The 15,424-nt window shown below is 46.7% G+C and overlaps 1 protein-coding gene across 3 annotated transcripts; it reads left to right on the top strand.

Moving 5' to 3' along the window:
• The first annotated feature begins 1,299 nt into the window (after nucleotides 1-1,299).
• On the top strand, nucleotides 1,300-15,365 carry kiaa0895l. 3 transcript variants are annotated; one of them, XM_069181139.1, is made up of 7 exons: nucleotides 1,300-1,389; nucleotides 6,236-6,921; nucleotides 8,150-8,293; nucleotides 9,503-9,635; nucleotides 10,016-10,321; nucleotides 11,292-11,389; nucleotides 12,464-15,365. In XM_069181139.1, the coding sequence occupies exons 1-7, from the start codon at nucleotides 1,371-1,373 to the stop codon at nucleotides 12,623-12,625; spliced, it is 1,548 nt and encodes a 515-aa protein (XP_069037240.1). In that variant the 5' UTR covers nucleotides 1,300-1,370; the 3' UTR covers nucleotides 12,626-15,365. The 3 variants fall into 3 exon arrangements, with proteins under 3 accessions (XP_069037240.1, XP_069037241.1, XP_015223726.2); XM_069181140.1 differs by lacking the exon at nucleotides 1,300-1,389 and adding an exon at nucleotides 1,402-1,525; XM_015368240.2 differs by lacking the exon at nucleotides 1,300-1,389 and adding an exon at nucleotides 1,728-1,880.
• The last annotated feature ends 59 nt before the right edge of the window (nucleotides 15,366-15,424 follow it).

Here is a 15,424-nt window from a genome sequence, read left to right as displayed (position 1 = left end):
TGCTGATAAACATTTTTTGCAGCTGTGTGTGAGTCCTTGAATGCATCCATCTGCTGTATATTTTATCATCTTTGAATGTCTCATTTATACAATAATGATGTGGTCATGCTCTGTTCCTATTTTTTGGCATGTACTTTTTTGAGAGAATTGCCTCTCAATGTAAAGTGTAAGTAAGTGTTCAAATTTACAGATGCAAAAATGGTACATGATTATTGGAGCAGCAAATACAGTAGCACATGCAATGGAAATTTGCTGCAAAGATGGCTTTGTTGAAGAAAGCCTGTAACAGTGAACTTGTCTGACAGATTGCAACGTAACCTTTACATAATCTCTGCAAGCCTACTCTTGCCTACCACAAGTTATTGTTGTAACACACAAAAGCAGGGTACGCCAGCCACTTGAATGACTTGATATGTTCTGAAAACCTTTCTCTTCGCAGGAGATCGGAGGAGAAGGTAAAGTCACTAATTGTTTTCTCCCTGTTTCTCAGATAGCGGAATGATGGCCTTGGGGACAGTACACTGGCCGTGCTGGCCTGGAGAAAACACACTGAAGAAAGAGTCTCATTTTTTAGTACAGGGAGGAGCAGCTATGAGAGTCACTGAAGCCCTTTCAGGTCCTTACACAATTTCTGTTGTCACTGGAAATGTACGCTGCTATTATGTTGGACCAACGGTGCACATGACTGGAAAAGCACACTACTTTCACGGAATTAAATACTTTACATCACTAGTCCATACTCTGGTAGATGGCATAATATCACTCACTGCACAACAACATCTTAACACAAAGTGCTAAAAAAGATTTTGACACTTGCGATTCTCAACCGAAATATGTATTTACATTTGAATATCCAAATATGTCAGTTTGAAAAATGAAGATCTGTAACCTCTGAGTTTTTTATAGCAATTTATAATTTCGATATCAAGTATTCACAATGCCGTTTAGGTTACTGAACTAATCCAGTACATTTTCATTAAAACTTTCTTTTTAACAAATCTGTATTTTTGTGTTTTTACTGCTTAAAATTTGGGGGGTTTTTTGCACTTAAAAGGGGAACGACGAAGCACCCTACTTGTAATCAGCCTCATTTTTGTATGTATCATAATGTTTTTCGTTCTCCTTTATTCTTACGAAACAAAACACTCGCCTCTTGCCCTACGTAGGTCAGGCACCACGGTGACGACATCCAGTGGAACTTCCTCACCTTTGTGACAGCCCCATCCCGTCGCCATGGTGATGGAATATTTAAGCCCACCTGCAGAAATAGCGTCTTGTCTTCTCTCTCTCCCAGGTACACTGACCATGTTCCTGCTACCAGGGCGTGTCATAGTCTCCATCCAGTGCTCCGTGCAGCCTGCATTACTGCAATGAAAACCCATCGCACAGGTACAGCACACAAGAATTTCTGACTCCAACCAAGAAAAAGTGTTTAAAATTAATTTTACCAAGGGTGAAATGCTCGCTGTGATTTCTCCTACTCATCAAGTTTAATAACATTGGGAATTAAAACAAAAGAGAAGAGGTATGTTGTTTTTTTTTCGTACAATTAAAACCTATGTGCCTATACGAGCAACTGGATAAACGCCCATTTAAAAATTACGCGTGGTGTGCTGGGACAATGAGGAGGCTGGGCGGACGTGGTCTGGGCGTGGCTTTCGCGGGAGCTCACTCGAGGGGGCGGGGCCCCGGCACGCAGGGGGCGGGGCCCAGTAGACGCTCAGACAATGTGACCCATCAGCTGCTTCGGTGTGTCAATTCCGAGGGTCTGGCAGCATCTGCTTGCGCCGGATATTAGGAACCGCTACTTCTGCAATTGTGTGCTGCAGCAGAAGGCGCCATGCGTTAACCACCAGAGAGAATCCCCCAACCACAGCCAAGTAAGTTGTGTTTACGGTCGTTGTTTTTTACATGTGATGTTAAAGGGTGATGCGCCTCGGAACGCTTTGATCGCTGCATCCGGACGGAATTTAGCACGCTGGTGTAATCGCCACATGTTGCTTTTGTTCTCGCTGTGTCTTACATGATGAGTGGGTTTTTGCACTTGGCGATCCCTGCTCGGTTTAAGCTGGGAAGCAGCCGGCGAATCCATAGCAGCGCTGCTGTGTACAGAGCCTGAGACAGGCCTGGGGGGTGGCGGCGAGGTCGTATAACGAAACAAGGTCTGACTCGTCCCTGGAACAGGCAAGCTCGGGAGTGAGTGGGCATGCGATGGCAGTGCATACGTGCCGACCCGTGTCGATAATCCGGCGGCGAAAACCACCTTCTCCAGCAGCGTGAGAGCTAGGCAGCGCCTTTACTGGCACTGCGGCCAGCCAGACGTGGGTCCCCGGCGGTCCTACGGATACAGAAACACAATTGCGGGCTCGACTGTCCGACGATCTTCTCTGGCTGCGGTCCGGCTGACCCGCCTGTCCCGGTACCGATCGGGATAACGGGACACCGACCCCACAGGCTCGCGGTTTCGAGGCCGGTGCGTTTCGAGGATGACAGATAATAGGGATGCTTTTCAGTTCCTGCCATTTGTGTGTGTGTGTGGGGGGGTTTAAAGAAAATTTGGAATTAGCATCATATAGTGGTGAAGTGTTATGCTCTATATATACAGTATGGGTGAAGGCAAAAAATGCGCTTCCATCTGCTCCCTCTGCGGAGCTCCAACAGCGGGGTGAATTGTCAGCGAATTCGCCTGAAAAGCGAAAGACCACCGAAGAGAGAGCTACCAGAAGGGTTTCTTGTTTTTTAAGCTTTATGTTCTTCTGAACCCGTAGGCTCCCGTAGGAGCTGTGAGACTTGAGGTGTGGACACAAGCATTGTCTTTTCTCGAAAGGTAGCTAGGACTCTGATGAACACTTTTGAACTATTACAGAAGAGCTCACACAACTGTATACCAGAGCTTGTGTGAATAAAGAGCACAACGGAGCTGTCATTTCAGTGAACTGCGTTGGAGGTTAGCATGGCCCAGACTCCAGGCCTGTTACTGAGGAAGCACAGGCGTGGAGCTAGCTGTGGTCGCACAACGTCTGTAAACACACAACCTAGCCCGTCGTAATACAGCAAGAGTGATCCAGCAGGTGGATTTTCCGCTGCTGTTAGCCTTGCAGGAAGGGTCTCCTTCTGATACAGAATCAAGAGACAGGAGTCTGAGGTGGATGAATGGGTAGAGCTGGCACTGAGGTCTGAGGCTCACTTTGGAAGAGACCAAAAGCAGAGAAAAGCAATGAGAAAAACCAGAGGGGCTTTTCTCCTCCTGGGACGAATCTGCACCAACTTTGTCTGAACAGGTGGAGCTCGTCAAAACAGAAGATAAAAAACTCTTCCCTGCCCAATCTAACCCTTTTCACTGATTCTCCCAGAAGAAAGGGGAAATCGTTTTCAGTTTTCAGTTTAGCACAGTACATCTTTATGAATATGAGTTTTTTTTGCTTTGGCTCCACTGCCGGAAAGGTGCTCCACTGATTGTTGCTGGGTGTGTCAGCACAAGCCCTAGTGCCATCCCAGGCAGCTGCAGCCTCAGGAGATTCTGCGGTCCGTTCAGATGGAGTGGTTGTGAATCCGGGTTTGGTGGCAGCTGACTCGGCACACACCCCAGGACACGGAGACGCTGTTTCTTCTTGAACTTTACTCCGGTCTTGTTCATGTCTCTGGCGCGGCTTCCCTTTGGAAATGGCAGGAAGTGGGATCTTCCAGCTGTGTCCGGTCTGATTATCACATCTGTCTCGACAGAGAGCAGTGACAGCTGACTCCAGACCAGGCTTCCAGACAGAAGAGCAAAGGGAGTTTAACCCCCTGGGCTCTAGCAAATGGGAAAAAGCTCCCATGTTAAGCATGCTCCCAACGAAGTTTGGAAATTAATGTCTCTGCAAGCCATTCCTTTTTAAATATGCACCATTCCTGCATGTTTTTCCCCAAGTCCCAGGGTTTGGAACCTGCTCGGTTAATGAAGTTGTTCTTCGGAGTCATCGTTGGAGGTTGAAACCTGGTCTCTTGAATTGCAGTACCTGTTAGGCGTGGCTGTAGTTATACACTTTGAGCTGTGTCTCTCGCACTACTATCATTACTGCAGCCCTTCTAGCAACAAAGGAGAGGTCTGGCTTGTACAGTATGTGCACAATCTAAGAAGCCTGCAATGACATCACCTGCATTAAAAACGTATTCATTGCATGGTGTTGTAAAGCATTTTGCGTTTATTAAAAACCCAGATAAGGTATATCTTTGTATTTTGTGTTTGCTTAGCAAGAGGAAACGGACGTTATCCAAACCACAGTTTTGTTCACATGCGGTAAAAATAATTTGCCATCATGTGACTGTCACAGTCTTTTTTTTTCTCCTGATAATGAGGTTCTTGCTTTCAAGAACTGGAGAGCTCTTCTCACATGGAGCTGAGACCACTGGGAATGAGCCTCAGTTCTGAATAATGGGTTCTGGTTCCAGTCCGGCGCTCCTTCCTCTGTGCTAGACTTCCTGTTTAATGCCCTAGGCCCTGATCTGAGTGCTGTGCATTTTTTCAGTATTGCAGTGAAAGCAGGAACAAAAGGAATTGTTTTTTTTAATGATCATTTTAGCTGTCATCCTTGCAGGATTATTCTTCTGTGTTTTATTCCGTGTTTGAGTTTTGCATTTTAGGTCATGATTTAGACTTTTTTTCTTCTGGTGTAAATGTATTATCTTGCTCTTCATCTACTGTATGTGCATCATTTTAGTGTTTTGTACTGTATTTCTTGTTTCACTAACTTATAAAGTAACCCTCTTACTACTAAATTACTGTACACATTGCATTATGTAACTTTTTGATGGAAAAAAATGTGCTTTTGCTTTGATAAAAGGCATGAATAAATTAGATTTATAACATTACTAAAAATTACAAGGTAACAACATATTACCCTCCAAAGTGAAAATGGAGGTGACCTGCGTGTTCCTTGATTTTTAAGAGAAAATTGACAGTTTCACTACATGATGGGAGATCTTTACTGTTCCTGTAAAAGGTGCTGCTTGTCAATATGATCATAGGCGTTTGGGTAAATAATACAGAGAATTTCTGTAAGAGGCTAAAAGCATGATTTGCGTGCGAGTGAGTCATTCTGCACTTATTCTGGGAACTGTGTTGCCCTGCCAATTCACTACAAAAGGCATGATTTTAAATTGTTTAAATTGGCTTGCCTTTTCTACTTCAAGCTCCTTAGATGAAGAATAGGTTGTATAGTGCTGTACGCTGGGTTTGAACACAAGAGGTGATGACTGTGCAAAGTGGCAGATTGGCGCTCTCAGCAGGACCTGCAGAATTGGGCTCTAACAGCTGTCCCATCGACAGCACCTCCACACAGAAGCGCAGGCACAGCAGCTCCTTTCTCATGCTCTCTTTAACTGCCCAGATGTCAAAGCAGGAGCACGGGAGATCCCTGCAGGTCCAGTTAAAAGAACCTGGGAATGACTCCTTGCGCTGCAGAATGAATTGATTCTGTTGCGCTCTCACCATTGTTAAAGAGAGGATTCTGAGCATAGCAGAGCTGCCTCTTTTCCCTATTGCTCTTGGCACCTATGACCCAAATGTCAGTCTTCTTTCTGACCTTCTGCATCACTTGGAGGCACATCAGGGTTAAGCATAATGTAAGCATCAATAGAATACAATCTACCTTTGTGTATTAAATCAGGACTTTATATTTGATTGGCTGATGTACCTTTAATGGTAATAGTCTAATTCTTGCAATTTGTTGACATATCTGGATTAGATGATGTACAGTACTGTAGTTTTATCCCCTTACAGTTATGATTTAATGTACTGTAAATTGAACGGTGAAAACGATCAAAATAATATTAGAAATGCACACTTCACAGCAGAGTTAATACTAACGTCAAGTAGTCACCACCACTGTGTACTGGGCTACTCTCTTCAATGGGCTCTAAGATGTTTGAATTGATGATCTCAGGAACATGTGATGTTTGTCGACCACACACACAAGTCATGAGACCTGAACTGAATAGCAGGACTGCGTGATCTGTGGACCATCACCCTCTGCCATAGTTGAAAAGGCTAGAGATGATGTGCCACTTGATACAAGGGCGGTGACCAGGTTGCACCGGTCCTCCCAGCTGTAGAAAAGGAGCCGCGTGCGTTCCGTCCTGTCACCGTGATAGAAGCTGAGATGATCATCACTCCCCGGTGGAGCCTCGAACCCCAAGTGTGAGTGTGGCTGTGTGTGCCTGTGACTGATCTGGCGCTGTTGCCCTGCGCTCTCAGGTGGCTCGTCTCGGAGGGAGGGGAGAGGCCCGGCTGCCGAGATGGTGCTGGACCCTGGCGGGGGCTCCGTGGAGCGGGCAGCCGGCCGGGGCACCCTGGCCACCGAGCGGACGGGCACGGCCAAGAGGGAGCCGCCACGCAACGGGATGAGGCCCCACCCTTGTCCTGTCTCGGGGACCTTTGTCAAGCCCAAGGGGGCCGGGGGCGCCCGGGGCGCTGAGGGAGAGCACGGGAAGCCGGCGGGTCCCGAGGTCAAGCGGCCCGCGAGCCTGGACGCGAGAAGAGAGGAGGAGCGGCGGGGCCCGGCCTGGCGGAGCTCGCGGGCCCCCGGGCCGCCCCCCCGCAGCCTGACCAGCCCCGTGTTTACGGGCCGCGGCAGCTGGATGCGCCGCAGCGAGAGCACCTGCGCCATGAACGGGGGGCCGGCGGGGGGCCGCGGGCGCATGCGGCCGGCCACCTCCCTCCCCCACATCGCCCGGGCGGGGGCCGCGCCGCCGCCCGCCACGCCAACGGGGCCGCGCGCCACCTGCCTGCTCGTGGCCCTGCGCCCCGTCAACATCGAGCACGAGCGCGAGGCCTTCTTCCAGTCGGGGTTTCAGTACGAGCCCCAGTTCGAGTACGCCGAGCCCCAGCCCACCAGCGTGCTGGAGAAGTACTGCGAGGGCTCGGGACAGTTCCTGTCACAGGTGTGTCCCCCTGCCAGCGCCGGCCAGTCACTAACACAAACCTTTCCTTTCGCTGCTTGCTTTGTGCAGTCCCACGCAGATTATACAAAGCGCTGTACACCTCCAGGTCATGGTTAATAAAAAGCGTTGGACTGACTTGCGATTTCGGTTCAGATACAATCGGTAAAACCGGGCATCAGTTGTTCACTCAGTCCACTAGGTGGCAGGAGTGGTGAACCTCAGGATCACTGAACAGTAATGAAACGGCCAGGTGTGTTTGAGAAAAGGCATAATTACGTGTTCATTACTTGGGGTTGCATGGCAAGTTTAAAAAGCTGCCTGGTCTCCAAGTGTCTTGGGCATTAAGAAAACATCACTCTTGGTGGCAAATTATATTCTGATCTACACAGGATACCAAAGAAACTAGACTTGCAAGCTAGAATGTCAGATATCTAGAATGCAGATATATTTGATAAAGTAGACACTTTGAGCCATTAAGATTTATTTTACAGTGGGGGGTTCACTGTACTGACACCAGCACTTCATTAAAACAGTCATCTCCCTTTAGAAATACTGCAGAGTGAGCACATCACTCTCTTGCAGTCCTCTGTCTCTGATCAGCCCAGACTGGAGGACAGGCCCTACTGCAGCCTTCAGTGAAACTCTGAGGGGCAGGAATCTTTCTGCGGTGCCTGAACATGCAGTTAAAGCTTCCTCTCATTTGGCTGGTAGCAAGAAAAAGAAAACTCAAAACAGTTAGCAGAAGCATGTTTTATGCAATTCAGACTGGTAGGATATTTGAGGATATAGCTTCCTAAGAGTTCAAATGCACTGGGTCGAGGACTGTGAACTTATTGAATCCCTTTTGTATGTATATTTAGTCTCACACCTCTTTCCTCCAATTTGGAATTGATAATCGTCTTAGATTGGGTGCAACCTCCCCCGCACCCACAGTGGGAGAATGAAGGGCTGGCTTGTCTTCTGAACCACCGGCCTATCGGAAACAGTGACTCACTGACATCACTGCAAGTCTGCAGGTGCCCTAGAAAATACAGGAGTCCAGATCTTAAGGAGCCCAGTCCAGACTGATCCCATCCCTTAATCGAAGGGTTAAGAAAACTAATATGGTGCTAACAATGAATCCCCATGATTTTAGTCTTCTTTTCACCCTGTCCAGTGGACAGTGCCTCAGTATTGCTGCAGTTCGCCAGCTGTGACAGCTGTGTCTGTGCCGTCTGTTCCTGTGCAGGCTGTGCGAATCATGCAGTGCGTCCTCCAGAAGTATGGATCCTATGAGAGTTTTGAGGTGGCCACCGGGGGCAGCATTCTTCCCAAGAGCCGTGTCTGGACAGCGGTGCGCAAATACCTGCAGAAGGAGGGTTGTGTGGGCGAGGTGAGGCTTACTGGCAGTGCCCTTTGCTCTCCGCCAGCAGGGCTGTCTGTCTGCTACAGAGGCTTTAGTCCAGGCGGAAGTGTCAAAAGGCTTATACCAGTGATTCCTTGCTTTTAATATAGTGTTTGTCACCCCAGATCACTTTTAATATAAGGTTATATAAGAGCGTACCCACCCCCATACTAAGGCTTTGATTTGAACATTCTGATCCAGAGGAAAGAGCACCATCTACTGGTCCACCAACACCACCAGTAACAGGAGCCTGGTTTTCTTCAATCTCAGTACTAACCAGGCCCAACTGGGCTGAGCCTCTGAGATCTGACGAGATCAGGTGACAGGGTGGCGACACTACTTATCCTTCTTGTGTGCCGGGAGATATTTATGCTAATAAAAACATTCAGTTCTGTTCTTTGGTCAGGAGTTTTCATCCCTGACTGGGAGTCTCCCTTCTTAAGAGACTTCTCTCAGTCAATGGTTCCATTGTAGCCAGGCATTGAAACCAGATTTTGTATCATTCGAAATAGTGCTGCACTGATCTAGAAAATACAAGGAACTAGTTAAGAGCTCTATAAGCACATTTTTAACCAGTTTATTGTCTGAACATTGATTTTACTGTTGAGCAAGGGATGAGAAATTTACTTTTGCTGCTGGTAGCCCTCTGGTCATTCTCTGTGATAATACTGTTCATAAATTTTCTCAATAGGTCTTTTTAACACGAGGATATGAAGTGGCATCCTGGATGACTGTCCGCAGATGCTGAAATTTGCTTTGTTATTGAAATTCCATCAGTTTTGTGAAGTCCCTGCACTTTTTCATGCCCACGTTCTTTTGTTGCTAGACATAATTACATAGACCATTGCCTGTTTTAGCATTTTTCCAGGCTTTTCAACAATTTGAATTCTATTAGCCTGTGCTAGAAATATATAAAGGTGTACGAAGAGTCTGAAGATTTTTTTACTGTAAATATGTATTGTGTATTGTAAGTCCTACAGAATAGTTGATAAGGGTGTCTTCTAAGATGGGGACAGTAATTTGATGATGAGCCTCATTTTGACCTCCGAAGGAGGTGTAAAGTAGCCTCTCTTATCACCCCACTGACAATGAATGCTGCCACACACAGGAGCCGGAGAAATAAAAGTGGTGGCAGCTCTGGGCCAGTGCAGAGACTTCACGGCAGCCTGCCTGTCTGTCTCTGTGTCCCCCCATCAGGTGGTGGTGCGCCTGTCCGAGGAACTGCTGTCCCAGGCGGTGATGATGGTGGAGAGCTGCCGGCCGACCCTCACCATCAACCTGGCGGGGGCGCGGCAGCACTGGCTGGAGGGCATGCTGCGCCACGAGATCGGTACCGTTCCCCTCACCCGCCTCTCTGCCCGTGCAGCTTCTCATTATCGCGGGGTGGCACAGACGGACACCTGACGTCTCTCTGAACATTTCAGGGACTACTTACATAATGATAACAACAGAAAAAGTAATCAATGAGTCCAAGTTGTTTTTATAGGGCAGTAACTTATAGAAGAAGGAAATCAAAGATGTATCTGGGAAAACACAATACAGCCAGTTTGTCACTTATATTTAGTTTTGACAAATAGGGAGAATGTGCATTCATCCAGCCAATTTATAAAGATCTAAAGTGTTTAGAGCCAGGCACCCACCTAGAAGCTGGACTTTGCACCATACCCCCCAGTGTGATGCCCTGTGACCTCTGACCTCTGACCTGTGCAGGGACACACTACATCCGGGGGGTGAACAACAGCCAGCAGCCCTGGCACAGCGCGGCCGGGCGCAAGCAGTTCGGCCTGAAGCCGGCCAACCCCACGGAGGAGGGTCTGGCCAGCCTGCACAGCGTGCTGTTCCGCCGCCACCCCTTCCTGTGGCGTGCCGCGCTCCTCTACTTCACCGTCTACCACGCCGGCCACATGAGCTTCAGCCAGCTCTTCGGCCACATCAGCCAGTTCGTCCACGACCCCGCCGTGCGCTGGGAGTACTGCGTGAGGGCCAAGAGGGGCCAGACGGACACCTCTCGCCCGGGTAAGCAGCACCAGCCCAGGATGACTAAATCACTGCCTGCCCCCAGGTAGCACAGCCCCAAGCACATCTGGGGAATCCACTTTCACACTGATTGCAGGCTGTAATCAAGCACAAGAGTCAGGCCATTGTCCGCCATAGGTGTTTCTTGTGGGAGCCACTGATTTTATATTGTACATATTTGTGTAGTGTAAATCCTACGGAATAGGGATGAGGGTGTCTGCTAAGATGAGGCCGATATTTGGATGATGAGCCTAGTTTGGAGCTTTGAAGGAAGCGTGGTAAATGCAGGGCAGTGGCCAGAAGGGGCTCTAGATATTTGCAGTGTGATGGTGGCTCCAGGGTCACAGGTTCGATTCTTGTCCATATGGAGGTTTTGCACGCTCTTGCCTTATTCATGGGGGGTTTTCCCAGCTGCTCCATTTACCTCCCACTTCCCAAAGCCTTAGGCTCATGGGTGACTGTGGGTTGTGCTCGCTCATGAGCTAGGCAGCTGGTCTCCCGTCATGACCTAACAGTGAGTGGTGGGCTCTGGTGCCCTTCTGCCCTGTGTCCTGTTCCCAGCGTTCACGATTGCACAGAGAGAGTGCTTTTCACAGCATCTGGGTCCGCAGCTCACTGTGCTCCCCTGTCCTAAAAGTAATAGCAACCACTTCAAAGATCAAATTTAACAAGAGCCAATGTGGGAGGCAACTTAATACAAGTACCTTATGTAAAAATAGCCAAAACCCGAATTCAACCCAGATTACTACTTCTAGATCAATTGTGAAACACAGACATGAGGACGCAGGTACGTATAAATTAAAAGGATGTGCATTTATTGCTGGACACAGGAAGCAGTTCTTTATCCCCAGTGTGCAGCTCAATTAGAGAGACAGGCTGAGTGGACCCCTCTCATTTGTAACCTATCTGCTCTTCTGATCTCTCCTGTGTGGTGCTCTGTCACTCTGCTGTCTTTCCTGTACACCTCCAGGGTGTTTCAGTAAGGATCAAGTGTACCTGGATGGCATTCTGAGGATCCTGCGGCATCGGAAGACTATTGACTTCAAAATGTTGGTGTCTCTGGGCAAGGTCAGTGGAAGTCTGATGCTTTCACGGCACACAGTCTTTTACATGAACATTGTGGGATTGTTCTATGATGAACAGCGTGAAACGTTCAATTTTAAACCCAGTTGTCGGTGATTTACACCAGACTTGGTACTTTTTTTCAGGCCAGAAAGGTCAGATTTGCGTTTTTAGGATGTTGAGGTCAAGGCGTCGAAACTCAACGAAGGGGTGTAAATGGGGCTGTTTGGTATTGCCCCCTAATGCTAACTGATCTTTGTTACTCAAAAGACGTTTGTGTTATAGGTTTGTGGAAAGTGTCATTTTATGTAAATTGCAGAGTATCAAAAGCAATTATTTGACAGCTTCCGAAAAAACAAAAGAAAATTGCACCTTAACCAGGAAATTGTTTTTTTTCTCAGAAGGAAAAGGTTTTTCTTGTCTGTGTACAGGACAAAATGAGTGCTCAGCTGGTGCAAAAATGACTACAAACTGCTTTGAATAAAAGGGAGGTATAAGTTACACTTTCACCTCTGCAAAACCTATGAGTCTTTGACATCATCAGTCTGAAAATGGAAGTTTGTTTGATGTAACGGTAAATTGGAGACAGTAAAGCATGAATTGTCACGTCGTGACACAGCAGTTTGAAGAGATGCACCAGATCTGGGCACTAGTGTTTAAGACTTCAGCTGTTACTGGAGGGCCACTCTTAAGTACCATCTTTTAAATAGTTTCAGTCCTCAGTACCAAAGTACTGCAGCCTGCCTTGCACGTCTTGTTAACAAACTGGTCAAGAAATTTGTCTTTCTTATATTCTCTGGTACTTCTGAACAAAAAGGGCCGTTATGAAATCTGATACTAGCATCTTTATCATCTATCAGAAGATTGGAAAGGTACTGAACTGGTACTCGTTTGAGTCGAACAGCTTACGAAAAGCGCTTTTGGAAATGCACGTCATTAAGGTTTTTTTGGATCTGAAAGTAAATATTAAAAGAGAGCTAGTTGGGAAGATGCCTTCAAATTGTATGGGATTCTGTGTGGAGTATAGCACTTCATGCGGAGTTCATGTGGATCCTTATCTCTCCTTCCTGGCTCCCGAAGGTGTCCTACGAGGATGTGGAGCACTTAAGGAAGTTTGCGGTCCTGGGGAAGACCCGGATCCCGCACTTCATGGAGGACCAGGAGCGCTACCTTCAGCAGCTGGACCACATCGTCTCCGTCAACGAGCTGAGCGACGAGGAGCTGTGCCAGCTCCTACCCTAGTGCGCCCGCGCCGCCGCTCGGAACAGGACAGCCACCGCCAGCTGGCCCCTCCCAGTTGGGTCTAATTCTTACGATAAAAAACCCGACTGAAACCAAACGTGATCTTTGCCAAAGTAATCATACCTTCCCCACTGGGAGGACATTTGTCTCGTTTTAAGCTGAATACCGAGTCTTATCTTTTTATGTCTGCATTTGTGCAGTTTTCAATGGAGCTGTCCGCAAAAGACGAAGTCTTGATCTGCCTTTCCTCACCCAGCAGATTTATTCTGCGGAATCCTTAATGGCACAGGAAAGGCTAGGAAACCAGAATCGTGTGGGTCAACATGAAAGGCTCATCTTTTGGGGTGGTCCTGTATAATTACCTTGGCAACTCTTCTAGCTTTATTTCAACTGTTTTTAAATCCTAAAACAAATAACAGTGGGTTTTTTTTCGGTGGCAGCGCGGCACTGACCTCAGAACAAGGGACTTTCTGCCTTAACCCTTTGATGCTGAAAGAGAGAGGAAGCATATCCGGTTGGCATATCTGCTTCCTGGAGGTGAAGGCTCAGTGTGTTTTTGCTTCCATGGTCCCGTTGAACAAAAAACACTGCTACCCCTCCTGGAACTAAATCCAGGGGACTTCTAAGTGGAAATCGTTATTCAGTGGCTCCTAGCGTGGTTGCTACTGACTTGACATCCTTCAGAACCTCTGAGTTCAGAGAGAAGGGACCTTCTGTATGGTCCATGTTAATTAAGTAATTAAAAGCTCAGCATCCTCACACTTTGCATTTGTACAGTACCTCAGACCTTTCGATTGAAATAAATACCTCTCATTGTTTGGCTACAGTAAGTATACTGTGCATTTTTAGTGTGCCTAGAGTGACACTAGTCCCGTATTTTGTCTCGATGAGCAATATTCAGAGATAGCACATCCCTGAGGTGTTTATTTACAAAACTTGTTTTTTGGTACAATGAGCATTGTGGAAAAAGACAGTCCTGTTACAGCAGCTGCGGAATGCTGGGATGGACAATTCGGACGGTCTCAGCTGACTTCAGTGCTAGAGCACTTAAGTGTCCCCAGCTGCACTGGTATAAATTGACACTTTGTTAAAGCTGCTGCTAGATTGGGTTGATATTCGGCACCGAACAGTGTTGATATGTTCAGAAAACAAAACCTCATATGAGTATTCCACCTCTTTAACCCTGAAGTTTTGAGGAGTTTGGCACACTAGTGAATTTCCTTGAGGAAGATGTTTTACAGTTTTAAGAAGTATAGAAGCAGATGATAACTGTAAGTAGTTTGTCATTCTGTTTCATTGCAGCTTGCTGCAGCTGCAGTATTTCTCATGTTTATTGCCAAAGGAATAGTGAAAATGGTTATGAGTCTTAAATTTTGCAAAGTCACACTTCCTGTGATAGCTTGGAATGCTCTCCACAAGCATTCCACAGACAGGATCTGCCCCTATAGTACCCCCATCCCTGTATGAAGATTCCTCTAATATTCTTTCAAAAGCTGCAGTATATTTCACAGGCTGAAGATATCATGATCCGCTCAAACAGTGTACAGATTAGTGGTGTCTTGATTTTGAAACAAAGACTATATCGAAAGCAAAAAGATAGTTGTGGATGTGTGATAACGGGGCTCCCGGTAAAGTTGGAATAAATTAAGTCAACAGAACAAAATGAGAATAACGTGGGGGGGTTGGTAGAGTGGTTTGGCAGTCCTCTTCGTGATGCAGAGTTGGTACCATAGGAGGTCCACTTTTTATGTCTTAATGGGGGGTGGGAAGAGGGGCACACAATAGGTGTTGTGTGCTCCTCTTATGAGCCTTGATATATTAAAATGAACCATCTTGACGAGAATTGCCCAGGAGCACGTCTTGGTCCTGTACACAGCCTGACATAGATGCTGGTGATGCCAGAGATGCTGTGAAGAAACTGGCTGAATCCATTCTGTCAGAGGGTCCCTATTTTAATACATCAGTTAGTGCCTCTGTAGTAATGTCTTATTAGGGAGTCCTTGTGGTTTCAGCTTGCATGTTTTCGTGGCACAATAGCTAGCCTTGAAGTATACCTTATTAAAAATTTGCTCAACACTCCTGGGCTGGCAGGTTGCTACTGTGAGCCATTTCCTCGAACGTACATGTTCTGTGCAAAGTCCCTGTGCTTCCTCCTTGTCTTTTTTTCAGAAATTTTTCTGGGATGGGAATAATTCAGCAGAATAAATATATAGACCCAGGCCTGGTCATGGAGAGCCACAGTCCCCTCTGGCAGTGGTCAAAAATAAATGTATATATTACATTTGTAATTTATAGCTTTACTTTGGTGGCAGTTTAGTAAAAGAAGGGGAACCCTTTTGGTTCTTTTTAGCTAAAAACGATCAAGGCATTTTGCACAAGAAAGAAAAAAAAAAGCAGAAACAATCAATTTGGGGAAAGCATTTATAATTTCCAAAGGTTAGCAATCAAAGCATGATTCTCTGTCCGGGGTCATGCTGGGAGATAAAGGCTCCTTTGACAAATAGGAGCAACTATGATGCTGAGCCTGCTGGGGGAAGAGTTACCGAGATTTCGGGGAATGAGAAATCCGGGAATAGGCTCTATGTGAGCTTGTGACAAGTATTTAAAATTTGAAAAACTGTACCGATGTGAGTCTGTTGAGACTGACCTAGCGATTGACACCTTTCTTGTACTTTTTTGCACGACTGTTACACATGTAATTTTCTTTTCTTTATATTTATTATAAAGTCACTCTAATCCCTTTTGTTTCCTGTGACTGTTGTTTGATTTCTTGTGGTTTTGAGGTACAGGTCTGCAGAG

This window comes from Lepisosteus oculatus, chromosome 20 (genome assembly GCF_040954835.1).
Source record: "Lepisosteus oculatus isolate fLepOcu1 chromosome 20, fLepOcu1.hap2, whole genome shotgun sequence".
NCBI lineage: Eukaryota > Metazoa > Chordata > Actinopteri > Semionotiformes > Lepisosteidae > Lepisosteus > Lepisosteus oculatus.
This window is presented reverse-complemented; position numbering and strand designations above follow the sequence as displayed.

Coding starts and splice junctions, on each gene's coding strand:
- kiaa0895l (XM_069181139.1), top strand. Junction 6,922..8,149: donor CGGGACAGTTCCTGTCACAG/GTGTGTCCCCCT, acceptor GTTCCTGTGCAG/GCTGTGCGAATCATGCAGTG. Junction 9,636..10,015: donor CATGCTGCGCCACGAGATCG/GTACCGTTCCCC, acceptor TGACCTGTGCAG/GGACACACTACATCCGGGGG.